The following is a 13,165-nucleotide window of genomic DNA, read 5'->3' as shown; positions in this document are numbered from 1 at the left end:
AAGAGAAGGGATTGAAACTGAGAAGAAAGTTTCAACACAAGATACTCAGAATCACAGAATTTTTGAGAGTTCAGGTCATGTAGTTTGTCTTATTTCTCAAGGAAGGATCCTAAGCTATGTGATTTATTCTAAGTAAGAGGTTATAAATTTCCAGATGCTTATTAAAATAAGGAGTAATGGGTGTCTGTGTGGTTCAGTCAGTTAGACCTGACTCTTGATTTCGGCTCAGGTCATGATCTTGTGAGACTGAGCCCTACATTGGGCTCCGTGGTGGGCAAAGAGCCTGCTTAAGATTCTCTATGCCTCTCTCCCTTTTCCTCTCTCCCCAAACATAAATAAATAAATCAATGAAATAAATACATAAAATAAAGAGGGAAGACACAATCACCAAGTTTCTAACTTGACTCTGTCCATTGTCTTCCCCTAATAGCCAGAAGAAAAATAGCTAAAGAATTATTTACGTTTAAATGAACTGGAAAAACACTAAAATCATTGGAATTCTAGAGTTACCAGCAGGGGAATACTCTTATCCCAGAGACACACAGGTACACCTTCCAGCTTAGCTCTATCTGTGCTCCCTCTTTACATTCCTTATTCTAAGGGAGAGAGAAAAAGAGCATGAGGGAGGGACATATAATATGGGTAGAGACCATGCGGGAACAGAGGACATGGAAGATGTTATGAAGTCAGAGTCACACATGAGAAGAAAAAATTATGACGATAAGAAATGTTTGGTTTAAAGTTTCTATTTGAAGATTTAAAACAAAAGAATGGTTTGAACATTTTTCTTCAGTACTGATTCCAGAGATCAAAGATATCTTAGCAATTAAAATAGAGAAAATGTTGTCTACTTACCCATTCTGTATGGCAGCTGTGGGGTCATAGGTCAGAGCCATGCCAGCCTGTATACAGGAAGGAAAGAGGAGAAAACAAATCTTAACACTTTTATCTTGGTGCCCAAAACATTCAGTACACACAAATACTTTTATCTTACTTTCCATGATTTAAGTTTACTGTATCCTATACATTTTTCTACCCTTACTGCCAAGACTAGCATTTTTACAACTCACACATCAGAATCCACCAGTGAGTTAAGAGTTTATATTATAAATCCAGATAAACCAAAGAACAATACAGTTTGGATGATTTCCATTTCTACTTCATAAACCATCCGCTGTCTAATCTGGTATCCTTATAATTTCTCACTATTGTCAAGAGCACCTATTATATGTTTCATGGCTGAAAAAAAAAAGCAAGAATAAATCCTGTGGTCAGGATAAAAATAAAAGCTACTCAAAATGCATTCAACCTTTCAGAAGAAAATGTTAAGAAATATTTATTTTAAAATAGATGGTATGCCTCGGGGTGTGTAGGTAATGAGTCACAGAGTCCTTGTCCAATATATTGCTAGTACCTGTCCTACTAAGAGTGGTAGAAAGGCAAGGTCATTTACATAAAATGGAAATTCTAGGCCTTGTGGCTAATTAGGAGGTGGGTTTGTTTTGTTTCTAAGAATAAAATCACCTTTGAAAAACTAAACTTCTATAATAGGCATAGTTTCAGAAAAGAATAATAAACTTCATGACTGTTGATTCACAGCCTACCTCCTTCCTTCATACACATCATCACATTTGATCCTCACAACAACCCTATGAAGTAGGCAGGAGAAACAATTCCTCCATTTTAAAGATGAAGACACTGAAGCTTGGAAAGGTCAAGTGACTTGCTCAAGGTCACAAATTAGGAGGCAGAATCAGATTCCAGCCTGGGTCTTCTGAGGCTCCCTCCCACCACCTATGACACCGACCAAAAGTCTGCATGAGTCCTGATGATTATCTCCAGCAATGTGGGAGAAGTTTCTCTGTGGGTGTATGGGCATACCACCTTTTGTATCCAACACTGTCAATCTGGTTACTGCTTTTGAGTAGAAACAGAATGTAGAGTGAAACACAAAACTAAGTCATCGTCAGTTAAACATTTTCCCTTCTTTTTTAAAATTTAAAAGTGAATGAGACTGATGTCAATTTCCCAGCCTCGATAGTGTACTCCAATTACGTTAAGATATAACAATGGAAAGAAATGGGGTGAAAGGTACACAGGGTCTCCTTGTACCTTTCTCTTCCAACTTCCCATGAATCTATAATTATTTCAAAAGAAAAAGAAAAAAAATGAATTAACTTTGAGGACTTCTATGAAAGACAAGAAAAATCATAAAAAACTTTGGAGAAAAGAAAAAGGAGCTTTTGTGTTTTGAATTTCAGTTTATGTGAAGGTAGTTTTCCTGTTGGGCTCATTGAATTACTCAGATTTCATACATAACTAAAATGGAAATTCTCAGGCTTTCCAAAATAAGGCCTGAAGTCCAGTATGCCCTGCTATATTCAAGCTCGATCAGACACATTATTTTTCCCCAAAATTTTTAAAATTGTTATTAAGATTGGTATGAAGAACAAGTGTGGAGAGTCATATATGCATAGGATTGGCATACAGGGAACACACATAAATTGAAAAGGAGTTTGGCAAGCAAAGTTGAGATGACTGGCAGAAGTTAATAGAGGTGCACTGAGAGCACATGTTTAATGATAACTGCATCTTACTCATGTTAAGAAAATGTGCAACTGATAATACAATAAGCTGGGGGGACTAGAAAATGAGAAGCAAAAGCAGTGGTGCCAAAACACAAAGAGACCCTGGGGTGCCTGGCTGGGTCAATTGGTTAAGCGTCCAGCTCTTAGTTTTAGCTTAGGTTGTGATCTCAGTGATGTGAGATGGAGTCCCATGCTCAGCAGGGAGTCTGCTTGAGATTCTCTCTCCCTCTTCCGCTGCCCCCCCCCCCCAGCCACTGGTGCTGTCTCACTCTCAAATAAACAAATCCTTTAAACACACACACACCCTAAGTCTAAATTCTTCTCAAGATGGGGCCTCTGTCATGTGACCAATGGGAGACTGGTTCTAGGCTGAAGACTCTTGAGAATGGGCCTGTCCAGGATACAGCTCATAATCCATGGTTGGGCTGGCTACTGGAGAGGGCAGTTGTAAAAGTTGTCCATTGGGGATGAGATTTCTCTCTTAGAAACACTCATCTCCTTTCCCCTAATTTATTCAAGATGTCACACTAGAGATGGAAGGAAAAAATGGGCTTTATACTCAATAGAGATATTGTTTGTTTGTTTGTGAAAGATTTAGGATGAAATCATACCTTCAGCCTTCTAACCACCACAGATTGTCTAAATCCTAGGGGACTGGTAGGAAGCCTTTCTTAGTCAACCTCATGTTTTCTTCTTTTCCTTGTACTTATTTTCCAGTAGTGCTCAGAGACCAATGTTATTTAGCCTTTCTTAAATTATGAATTGTCTTAAACATTCTCTTCTTATGTCATGTTTGTTCTGGAAACTTTAGGTAAGGATTTTTAATTTCTCCCATTTTATTTGAATTCCTTATGGACTATAGTTAACAAATCAGCTCTAGCTAGGAACATAGTAATTATCAACAAATTCTACCTTTTTGTTGAATATGCATGTGATAATTAGAAAGCCTAAGTTGGCTTCTTGCTATATTTTACACCTCTATTCCATCTTTCAGGAGATGGAAAAGAACTAAATAGATGGCAATACGGTTTTGTGGAAAGAATATATATTTTGGACCTGGGTTCAATTCTTAACTCTGTTTTGTTCTAGCAGTGTGACCTTGGGCAAATTATTTAACCTGTTTGAACCTCAGTTTCCTCAACTATTAAATGATTTAATAATACCTACCTCATCAGATTGTTGTGAAATTTAAATGAGATTACGTTTGTAAAGCGCCCAGCACAGTGCCTGGAGACAAGACACATACATAAATATTATAATACAAAGCAACATGTGGTAAGTGCCATATGAGTGGAATAGATGAGGTATAGAGGAGAGAGGCCGGGAATGATCAGGGAAGCCATGTAGAGGTCATACAAATGAGTTGAACCTTGAGAAACGATTAGGATTCCCACAGATGGAGATGAGAAAGGGAGGTCAGCTCAGACAAAAAGAATAGCATGGAAAAGATATAGAAACAAAAAGGGTAAGATGAATGATTCACTTGCAGTAGAATATTGTGGTGCAAGGGCAGTGGGAATTAAGACTCAAAAGGTGGGAGAACCTTCATTGCCTGGCTCCTTGGGGGGAGCCACTTTTTTGAGTAGGGAAATTATACCATCAAAGAGGGATTGGACAACAAGAAACAGCATGAGCGCCCTGGAAAACAGAGGGTAAATCCAGAGCGATAAGCAACTGGAGTAGGCACTTGGTGACAGGAAGGTGGAGAGAATCTAAGGTGACATTATCATTGCAAAAGGGTAGGGAATGAACACAAGATTCACCTACTTCACGATTTTGCCTAGGGACAGTTCTGCCTCTGAGTACCTTTGGCAAGAGGAGACAAGAGATAGTTTCAGGTCATATGCATTTGGAACATTATGGGTAACAAAACAAGGCATGGGTTAAACAAAAGGTTGTTTAAACTTAACCCACTGGCTGAATATTGTACCACAGTACCTAATACTTGGCTGCACCTGGTTTTCATTTCATGTGTAACAGATTGCTGAGTTATAATTCCAATATAGTCTTAATGCAGATTTGCATTCAATTTCCTTTTGTTTCTTTCCACAAAGGTAAAAAAGAAAATCAATTTTGCTGCCCTGTCTAGCCACCTTTATACTAAGTGAGAACCATGAAATCATCATTATGTAATTACCAAATTTTATGGCATGTTTACAAACTCCAGAGTCACACAAAACGTAAAATAACTTGGAACAAAACAAAAATGTCACACCACATATGTAGCAAAGTGATGTTTAATCCTGTCTCTCTCTTTCAAAAGAGCTTATTAGATTCACAATATTTTCCATTTTTCAAGTTACATTATTCAAGTATTGGAAGCATTTGCAATTTATTTAAAACAAAAGGGAGTATTTTTGTCATTTTCCAGCAGCAGCTGAGTTTTTGCTTAGTATTTCAGCCATAATATAGGATATTTCTAGTCCTCTCAGACAGAATCTATATTATAAGAGCTAAATATTTTAGAAGAAATTTTAAAATACAGTTTACTGGAATAATTAAGTTATTTAATTATTTTCAAGGGACATAGGGATTTCACTGAGACATACCTATTTGTCTTAGGAGCTAGATATTTGATTTTCATAAAATTAAAAGATCAGTAGGTTAAATGAAGAGGTAATAATCATGAAAATGCTGCTTAAAATGTGCTAGGTGAAGCATAGGGACTAATGGTTCAGAAAGATCCTCTGGACTGGAATGCTTGGTCTTATTGGAGGAGCTGAGCATCATTGACTATAACAAAACCAAAGAGAAGATAGACTGATAGAATTCATTTTACAATTTTGAAACTATTTTATATTGTCATGTAAATGGGGATCAAAGAGTTTGAGGCAATAAACTTTATACAAACAGATCTACACTGTAATTCTTGGGAAATTGAGACATCGATGCTTCAGTGTAACATTTCTCTTTTTTCTAAATTCTGCCTTGATAGATGATGCATCATAATTGTATGAGTAAAAATGAATAATCACAAGAATTTCCAATTTTCCATAATCGGATTTAGAGCACCACTTTAGTACATACAGAGTAAATATTACATATTCCAGTAAATATTATATGCTAAATTAGCACAAAGATGAGTTCGGGAAACCAAGGAAGAAAAGGATAATGTAATTTTCTGGATATTATCTTGAAAGAGTTTATTTCTTGTGACCAATTTTAACAATATTTATAACTGTTAATGGGTTATAATTAAAAACTCCATAAATAAAAAAAGGTGACTTTAGAGGTGATATGGGTACAAGGGCTTGAAAATCATAATGTGTTATAAATGTTTAGGTCTGTTATAGTAGCAAAACCTCACTTAACTTTGTTTATATTTATTTCCCAGTATTTCTCTTTAGAAAACATGTCTTTTAATGAAGAAATCCTGATACAAAATTATATGTAAGATATGGGACAAAAATTAAAATTTTAAAAATTAAAAAAAATCTCTAACTAGAAATAGAACAAAAATTCAACAATGTTAAATGTCAAAATATTAGAGTGTTATAACTATTAAATGATTTTTTCCTTTCACGTATTTTTATTGACTTTCTGAAGCTGTGTATAAATAGAATTATTTTACAAAGGGGAAAATCCCTTTAATTTTCATTAAGGAGATATAATTTTCATTATATCTTCTATAAATTGTTTTTAATTTTTAAAATTCAGGAGGAAAAACAAAAGGCATATCATTTGTAAAAGTGATATAGATGACAGGCCTAATTCAGGGATAAGCTTGAAAATGTCAGGAAGCATTTAGCTTTGCTAGGTCGGTAGAGTACAGAAGATCTGGGATGGAATGGGAATTGCTACAGCCAGAAGGATCAATGTGAGAATGGGCGGAAGGTTAAGAATAAATCCTAAAAATTCAGGGTTAATGACACAGTGATTCTAGTGATGGAAGCTAGGAAGGATTCATAAATCCAAATGGCCAAACTGGCTGAGAAACGGAGGATTCCATAGGTGAAAGCTGGAGTGTAGATACCCAAGATATTCAGAGGAACAAATAAAACCACCAGAAAACCACAAAATGATCAATACCAAGTAAAGTTTTTTGGTCTAAGAAAAGATTTTAAATCTCTTTCCTGTTTAAAAAAAAAAAAAGAGCTAATTCTAGGAAATATGCTCAGGGCAAATTTGCTGAAAGTGGATTAGAGAAGATGGGTAGGGTTTTGCCAGCAATGGCTTTGGTGTCTTCTCGTGATGACTGAATGGGGTGTTTCCCCAGGCAGATGCAGTCAACCATAGAAAGCAGGTGTCTGCTCTCTCCTCCTCAAGGGATGTTGCCCAGGCTATGTGCAACCACTCCCTCTCCTAAAGAGAAGATGAGGGACAAAGGAGACTGTAGATGAGGACGTTGTCAAAGCTACCAAAAGAAGATTATGCTACTTGGTCATGGGATAAAACAGAAATGTCCTGTTAATTGTTCTGTAAAATATGTCCACCAACCTATGCAATGGCTCATATTACATTCTCTAAATTTCATAACTTCTAAATCTAAGGAAGATATTTATTCCAAATCATATTAGATTACTTTGCATCATTTGACCAGTGATGACCTTCTTCTTCTTTTTCTTCTTCTTCTTTTTGTTAAAGATTTCATTTATTTATTTGACAGAGAGAGAAATCACAAGTAGGCAGAGACGCAGGTGGGAGATGGTGGGGGGGCAGCAGGCTCCCTGCCAAGCAGAGAGCCCAATGCAAGGCTTGATCCCAGGTCCCTGAGATCATGACCTGAGCCAAAGGTAAAGGCTTAACCCACTGAGCCACCCCGGCGCCCCTGATTTCCTTCTTCTTTCAGCATTCCTTTCTCTTGGATTCCCTGTGAGCCTAGTTTTCTTCTGACCTCAAAGAGCAAATTGTTCTTGATGCTACTTGCAGCCACCCCGCCCCCGCCCCTTTGAGATGCCTGCAGGTACTCAGGGCCCTCTTTTCTGCTTCTGCACTGTGATGACATTCACTTTCCAATCCCAACTATTTATTATTTATGTCTCAGTGATTCCTAAATCTTGGTCTCAATCTCAAGTATCTATACTGAATTCCACACATTTATTGTGAAGTTAAATTACTAAATTGAATGTATGGTCAGCAACTTTTTTTCAACTTATCATTTCTGGTTTGTGTGTTTACTAATAAACATCATTTTTCAAGTTATCATTTCTGGTTTGTGTGTTTACTAATATCCTTGGGCAGAGATACCCTCTTCTGCCTCTGCTTGCCACTCCCTTCCAATCCATCCACACCATTGTTCTGTGAGGATTGCTTTTGTGATACAGAAAACATCTCAGTCCTTGCTTGGTGAGTGGAGATGGGGGAAGGGTTGGGATTGCTGAGAGAACTTCCCAATACAGCAGGGAAGCCAGTGTACCTGAACCAAATCATGAGCAAGAGCCTAGGAGAAATCAGAGACAGCCAGAACACCTAGAGGCCCCACATACCCAAGTTACTAACTCGGAGTGCAGAGAAGACTGTGAAAAGTCATTTTGATATCGTCAGGGGTTTGGCCGAAATCAAACAAATGAAATGCAGGGGATTTATCACTTTAAAAAGTAGCAAAGACAGGCAGAGAATAGAGAAAATTCACCTCTCTATGTTTGGGGGAAGAACATTAAGGGAAGTCATGTTGTTGTTTATATACTCTGTCATCAGAGCATTTGTCCTTCTTGGCTTTTACTGAAGCATTCTAGTCAGGCAGAGAATTTCTCCCTTATATGGCAAAAAAGAGGGACAAGACAAAAAGATGCAGACAGAATTAAGGCTGGAAGGCTGAGAAAGCCAATGGCTGCACAAATAAAAAGTCATCAAAAGGGAAACAGAAGGAAAGCTATGATGTGGCTGGCTGAAGTTCTCAAAGCTCCGGTCTGACTTTGTCATTAAAACTGAAGTTAAATTAAGTCTTGATTGATTATTATAAAAGAGACAAGAGAACATTACCATATTATGTAGGCACTTCTGTTTCTATCTCAATCTGAATAACTGAACTTCGTAGACTCCAAGACATTGTGTGTGTGTGTTTCACATTTTACTGTCTGTGAAATTGGGGCTTACACGATGATTGACGGCATTCGAGTTTAGAAACTTTCTCCCCTTTTTAGTGATATTTAGAATAATATTTCATCTTTAATTGATGGTATTATAGAGTCAATGATGTAGTGTATATACTGTTAAAACCCCACCATAACACAGTATGTAAGGTGAAAAATATAAAATGTTGAGGTTGCTATCAGGGTAAGCCTGTGCAACTGAATGGGTTGGAGTTCCATGTATCTGACTAATTGATTTAATATTCTCCCAGGGCCCAGCTGTAGATTGATGCTATATGGAGCTTGTAAGCTGTGGCTTAAATATTGATGGGGATAATTCTGGCACTCGAGGCAGCCTGGGATTGCCAGGACAGTGCCAACAACTCCAGAAATCTCTCAGTTGGTTGATACCCCCACTTAGTTGCCTTGGAGACTGGTTCAAGGGAATCAGAAAACATGGAGATCAACTATCAGCCTTTCTCCTTATAATTCTTGGTATAATCTTCCCATCCTTCAGCACCTCATAAACCCCATGCCCCAGCCTCCTCTCCAAGAATATAAGCATGTTTTCTCATCCTCTTTTTTTGAGAATGGAGACTAGGAAGATGTCTAGAGCTCGTCATCAAATGCATCATATCCAGAGTTATACTAGTACAGGAATTTACAAGATCTGCTTTTTATCTTTAGTGATCATAGGTTAGAAAATATGGGCCCAGCAGCTCTAAAATAAGAACACTTAACTGAGTAAGAAAGTTTCTATGTTATACTACTGAGCATTCAAGTTATTGTGCCAACCAGGAAGATTTTTTTGAGATTATGAGTATCATTCACCTTGAGCCTGCTCTCTAAATTGTCAGTAAAGCACATGAAAGAAATAAGAGTACATTTGGTGGACTGGCTAACAAATTCACTTGCAGGTGTTGCAATGCATCATAACAGCTCTTTTTTTTTTTTTTTTTTTTTAAGATTTTATTTATTTATTTGTCAGAGAGAGAGAGGGAGAGAGAGCAAGCACAGGCAGACAGAATGGCAGGCAGAGGCAGAGGGAGAAGCAGGTTCCCTGACGAGCAAGGAGCCCGATGTGGGACTCGATCCCAGGACGCTGGGATCATGACCTGAGCCGAAGGCAGCTGCTTAACATAACAGCTCTTTTTAAGACCACATATGGAAAGACTCTTCTTCAGTTCAAGGTTAAAAGAACTATTTGCAGAACCTGGCAATGTTGTTAGATATATCTTAATTTTTTCCAAGGTCCCATTAAAGAAAATAATTGGACAATTAAACGCCAAGCATCATGATACCCAAAGGAAATTGCGAACTATATAGATGCTTTTTCTACCTTCATGGAATATGGTCAAAGATCATGTGAATCTACATCCTTTACTGCTAAGTTTTCAAATAGTTCCTTAGATATATTATTTTTCTTAAAGTATTTTTTATTCCTAATGGTTCATTGGGGCAATACTTCAACTCCATATCTCTGAAACATAAATTTTCTAATGTTCGGTATTGTAAAATTAAATTGCAGTCAATACGGCTCCAAAGCTAATAGAAATGATATATTTCTGGGCCTTGTCAGGTTCTTCTTAAACTTAATAAGAAGGATGTTGACTGGTGACTGATCAAAGGGTTTGTGAGCTGGGTGTGCTATTCCAAACAGAGCCAACTGAAGGTAAAGGGACACATGGTTAAGTTGCGTCTTGTCTTCCTCGCTAATAAGAATTCTCAAAGTGTGTGCTATACAGCAGCATTGGTAACAGCTAGTGACAGCCAGTGTTTTCATAAACTCAACAAAATATTCTGTTCGGAGTATTCTTCATAAATGGTGACCATAGGGATAACATTTTTCCTCCAGATTTTATGCAACCTTTTTGCTATTACTTCTATAGCCATCTATGTGCTCTTCGACATCAAATATTTACCATATAAATGTGAATCATTTGGATTTATAAAGTAAAGAGCCAATATAGCTTTCTCCTCTGATGCAGGTAGGTGGGTAAATAAGAATTTTTTAAGTGACAATAGAAATAATTCAATGTGTTAGGCTGATGACCAAGCTAAGGAAGATATATGAAGCTTTACACTGCATCAAACGTTTAGTGATCTTTACAGAGTAATTACAAGCCACTGGTCACTCATGGACTCATTCAATTCATGAAAATAGGATCAGAGCTTTTTCTAAATTCCTTAAAATTTTACACTTTTTGGTTGAGTGGAGTAAATCTATTGTCTTTATTGATAACAATTGACAACTGACTCTAACAAAATTCTCCAAATAAAGACCGTTAAATAAAGATAGTCGGCTGCATGCATTGGTACAGTTACTTTTGACACTTACGCACATTGCTTTTTACGTCAGTGGAAGAGACATAAACTTAACCAGTAACTGGCTTTCACTTAATAACAATAATCATAAAACAAGATACAATTGATTCTTGTTATTAGCAGCAATTATATTCTATAAAGTCACCATAAACACCGAATTATGAATACAACTCATTGTCTCTAGAGAAATACAGTGTTAGTTTCCTACAAGCCTCTGTTCACAACATTTTCATCAACTAATTAATATACAACCTTGTTTTAGTTGTGTTTTTGTCTAAGGACACCTTATTAAATAAATATTTTTGACTCAGCAACAATGAACTCAAAGCCAACAGCACTGGAAGTCATGCTTAAACAAAGCTTATCTCCATTTTTTTTTCATATTGTCTCCACTAGACACATCATGGATTTCCTGCACTTAGAAACACTAGACATTACTTCAGCACTACACTTGAGGGCCCTTTTAAACAGTGAAATCACCAGTGAAAAACACAAACATGCAAAAAATGTGATCCTAAATAAAGCAAGAAAAGAACTCTTATTAAAAGGGTAAGAGTTGACAAAATAAGGCAGAGAACATCTCTTGTTCAACTTCATCTGGGACTGTGTGTGCTTGATGACTCAGACTTTTTTAAGTTTATTATTTGAATTTCAGTAGAGTTAACACACAGTGTTATCCTAGTTTCAGGTATACAATATAGTGATTCAATAATCATATTTTACTCAGTTCTCATCACAGTAACTTTACTCTTTAATCCCCAGCTGACACGAACTTTTTAATGCTTTTCACAAATGATCATGAAAACACCATGAGTATTAATTCTGGGTTACAAATAAATTTTAGCAAGTAGGTAAACTTGCAAATATGGAGCCCATGAATAATGACAGTCAACTGATTTTTTAAAAAATATTTATTTATTTATTTGATGGAGTGGAGGGAGGGAGAGTTGCCAGGAGGAGGAGAGGGAGAGGGAGAGAGAGCATCTTAAGCAGGCTTCATGCCCAGTGCAGAGACCAACAAGAGGCTCACTTTGATGACCCTGAGATCATGACCTGAGCCAAAACCAAGAGTTGGACGCTCAACTGATTGAACCACCCAGGAGCCCCTCAACTGTATCTTCTTTCAAATGACAATTTCATGAGTCTGAGTCTTTGAGTAAATGAAAGGCAATTTTATAAATGGGATTAGTGCTACTATTTATGAGAATTCTAAAAATTCCTTTCACAAAAGAATTTGGTAATAATATTCTTGAAATAGATTAGAATATGGAAAGTTATCATTGACATTCAGCACTCTGAAGCCATAAAATGTACAAGAAAATTCCTGTTTCCCAACTCTTTGTTAAATCCAGTAGGTCACCTGTTGTGGCATTGGCATGTTTCTTTGTAAGAGATAATTGCTTTGAATGATACTAGAAAATCCTTGTGCATAAGGAATACTTTTCACGGCCACAGAGATATAGAAGCACCTTCTATATCCAAAATTAATTGCCATTATGTGCCAGAATAGGTAGGTTAATAATTCATTTTCCTTCTCTTGAAAAACATCAACTATGTAGTTCCACAGTTCTCCACAGTGGCTCAATTTTTTCCATGGTATCTAGCAATAGTCCATATTTTCTTTTACTTTTCTTTCTTTTTTTCTCCATCTAAGTCCCTCTCACCTTGACAGCTCCTGGCTTTTATGATTACATGACCTTCAAGAGAAAAGTGGCTAGAAATTTGAACACCACCTAACAGTTCAATGCTAAATAGTGTTTGGAATGCAGGTGATGATTTGGAATGTGATCTTTTAAAAGCCTTAATAAAATGTGGGTCAAAGGGAAAATAAATTAATTTCTACTTGTTTTATAATATATTTTATTAAATAAGTCAAATACAGTTGGAAAAATGATATTGGTAGCAGATTTCCTTTCAAATGAATGTTGTATCAATTAAAAATAATCCCCATTTGGAAAATAAGTAGACATGACATGAAATTGGAAACCAAGGACTCAAGCATTTGAGTCATAAGAAACATACAGAAAAGCTGGCTTTCAGATTAAAAAGTCCTGAGTTGTGTTGATGATATTATGAGAGTGATAATAATAGCTAATACTGAAGTGATTCTAATTTTCCAGGAGCTATGCTCAGGGCTTTACCCTCACACTTCAGTTAACCCTCCCAATCACCAAATATGCATTTTTAACCATGAGTTTTGTCACCCAGCTGAAAGGCTGTGGATTTGTGGTTGAAATGCTC

At 36.7% G+C, this 13,165-nt stretch overlaps 1 protein-coding gene across 9 annotated transcripts in view; it reads right to left on the bottom strand.

The window, feature by feature from the left end:
• RBMS3 (RNA binding motif single stranded interacting protein 3) overlaps positions 1-13,165 on the bottom strand; it is a 1,359,637-nt gene that overhangs the window by 117,471 nt on the left and 1,229,001 nt on the right. For all 9 annotated transcript variants that reach the window (XM_047738838.1, XM_047738869.1, XM_047738849.1 and 6 more), the window contains one exon: positions 856-902. In XM_047738838.1, coding sequence (XP_047594794.1) covers positions 856-902 — 47 coding nt within the window. The remainder of the gene's footprint in view (positions 1-855; positions 903-13,165) is intronic.

Source organism: Lutra lutra, chromosome 1 (genome assembly GCF_902655055.1).
Source record: "Lutra lutra chromosome 1, mLutLut1.2, whole genome shotgun sequence".
Taxonomy (NCBI): domain Eukaryota; kingdom Metazoa; phylum Chordata; class Mammalia; order Carnivora; family Mustelidae; genus Lutra; species Lutra lutra.
The sequence above is the reverse complement of the archived record's forward strand: the minus strand, read 5'-3'. Positions and strand labels throughout refer to the sequence as shown.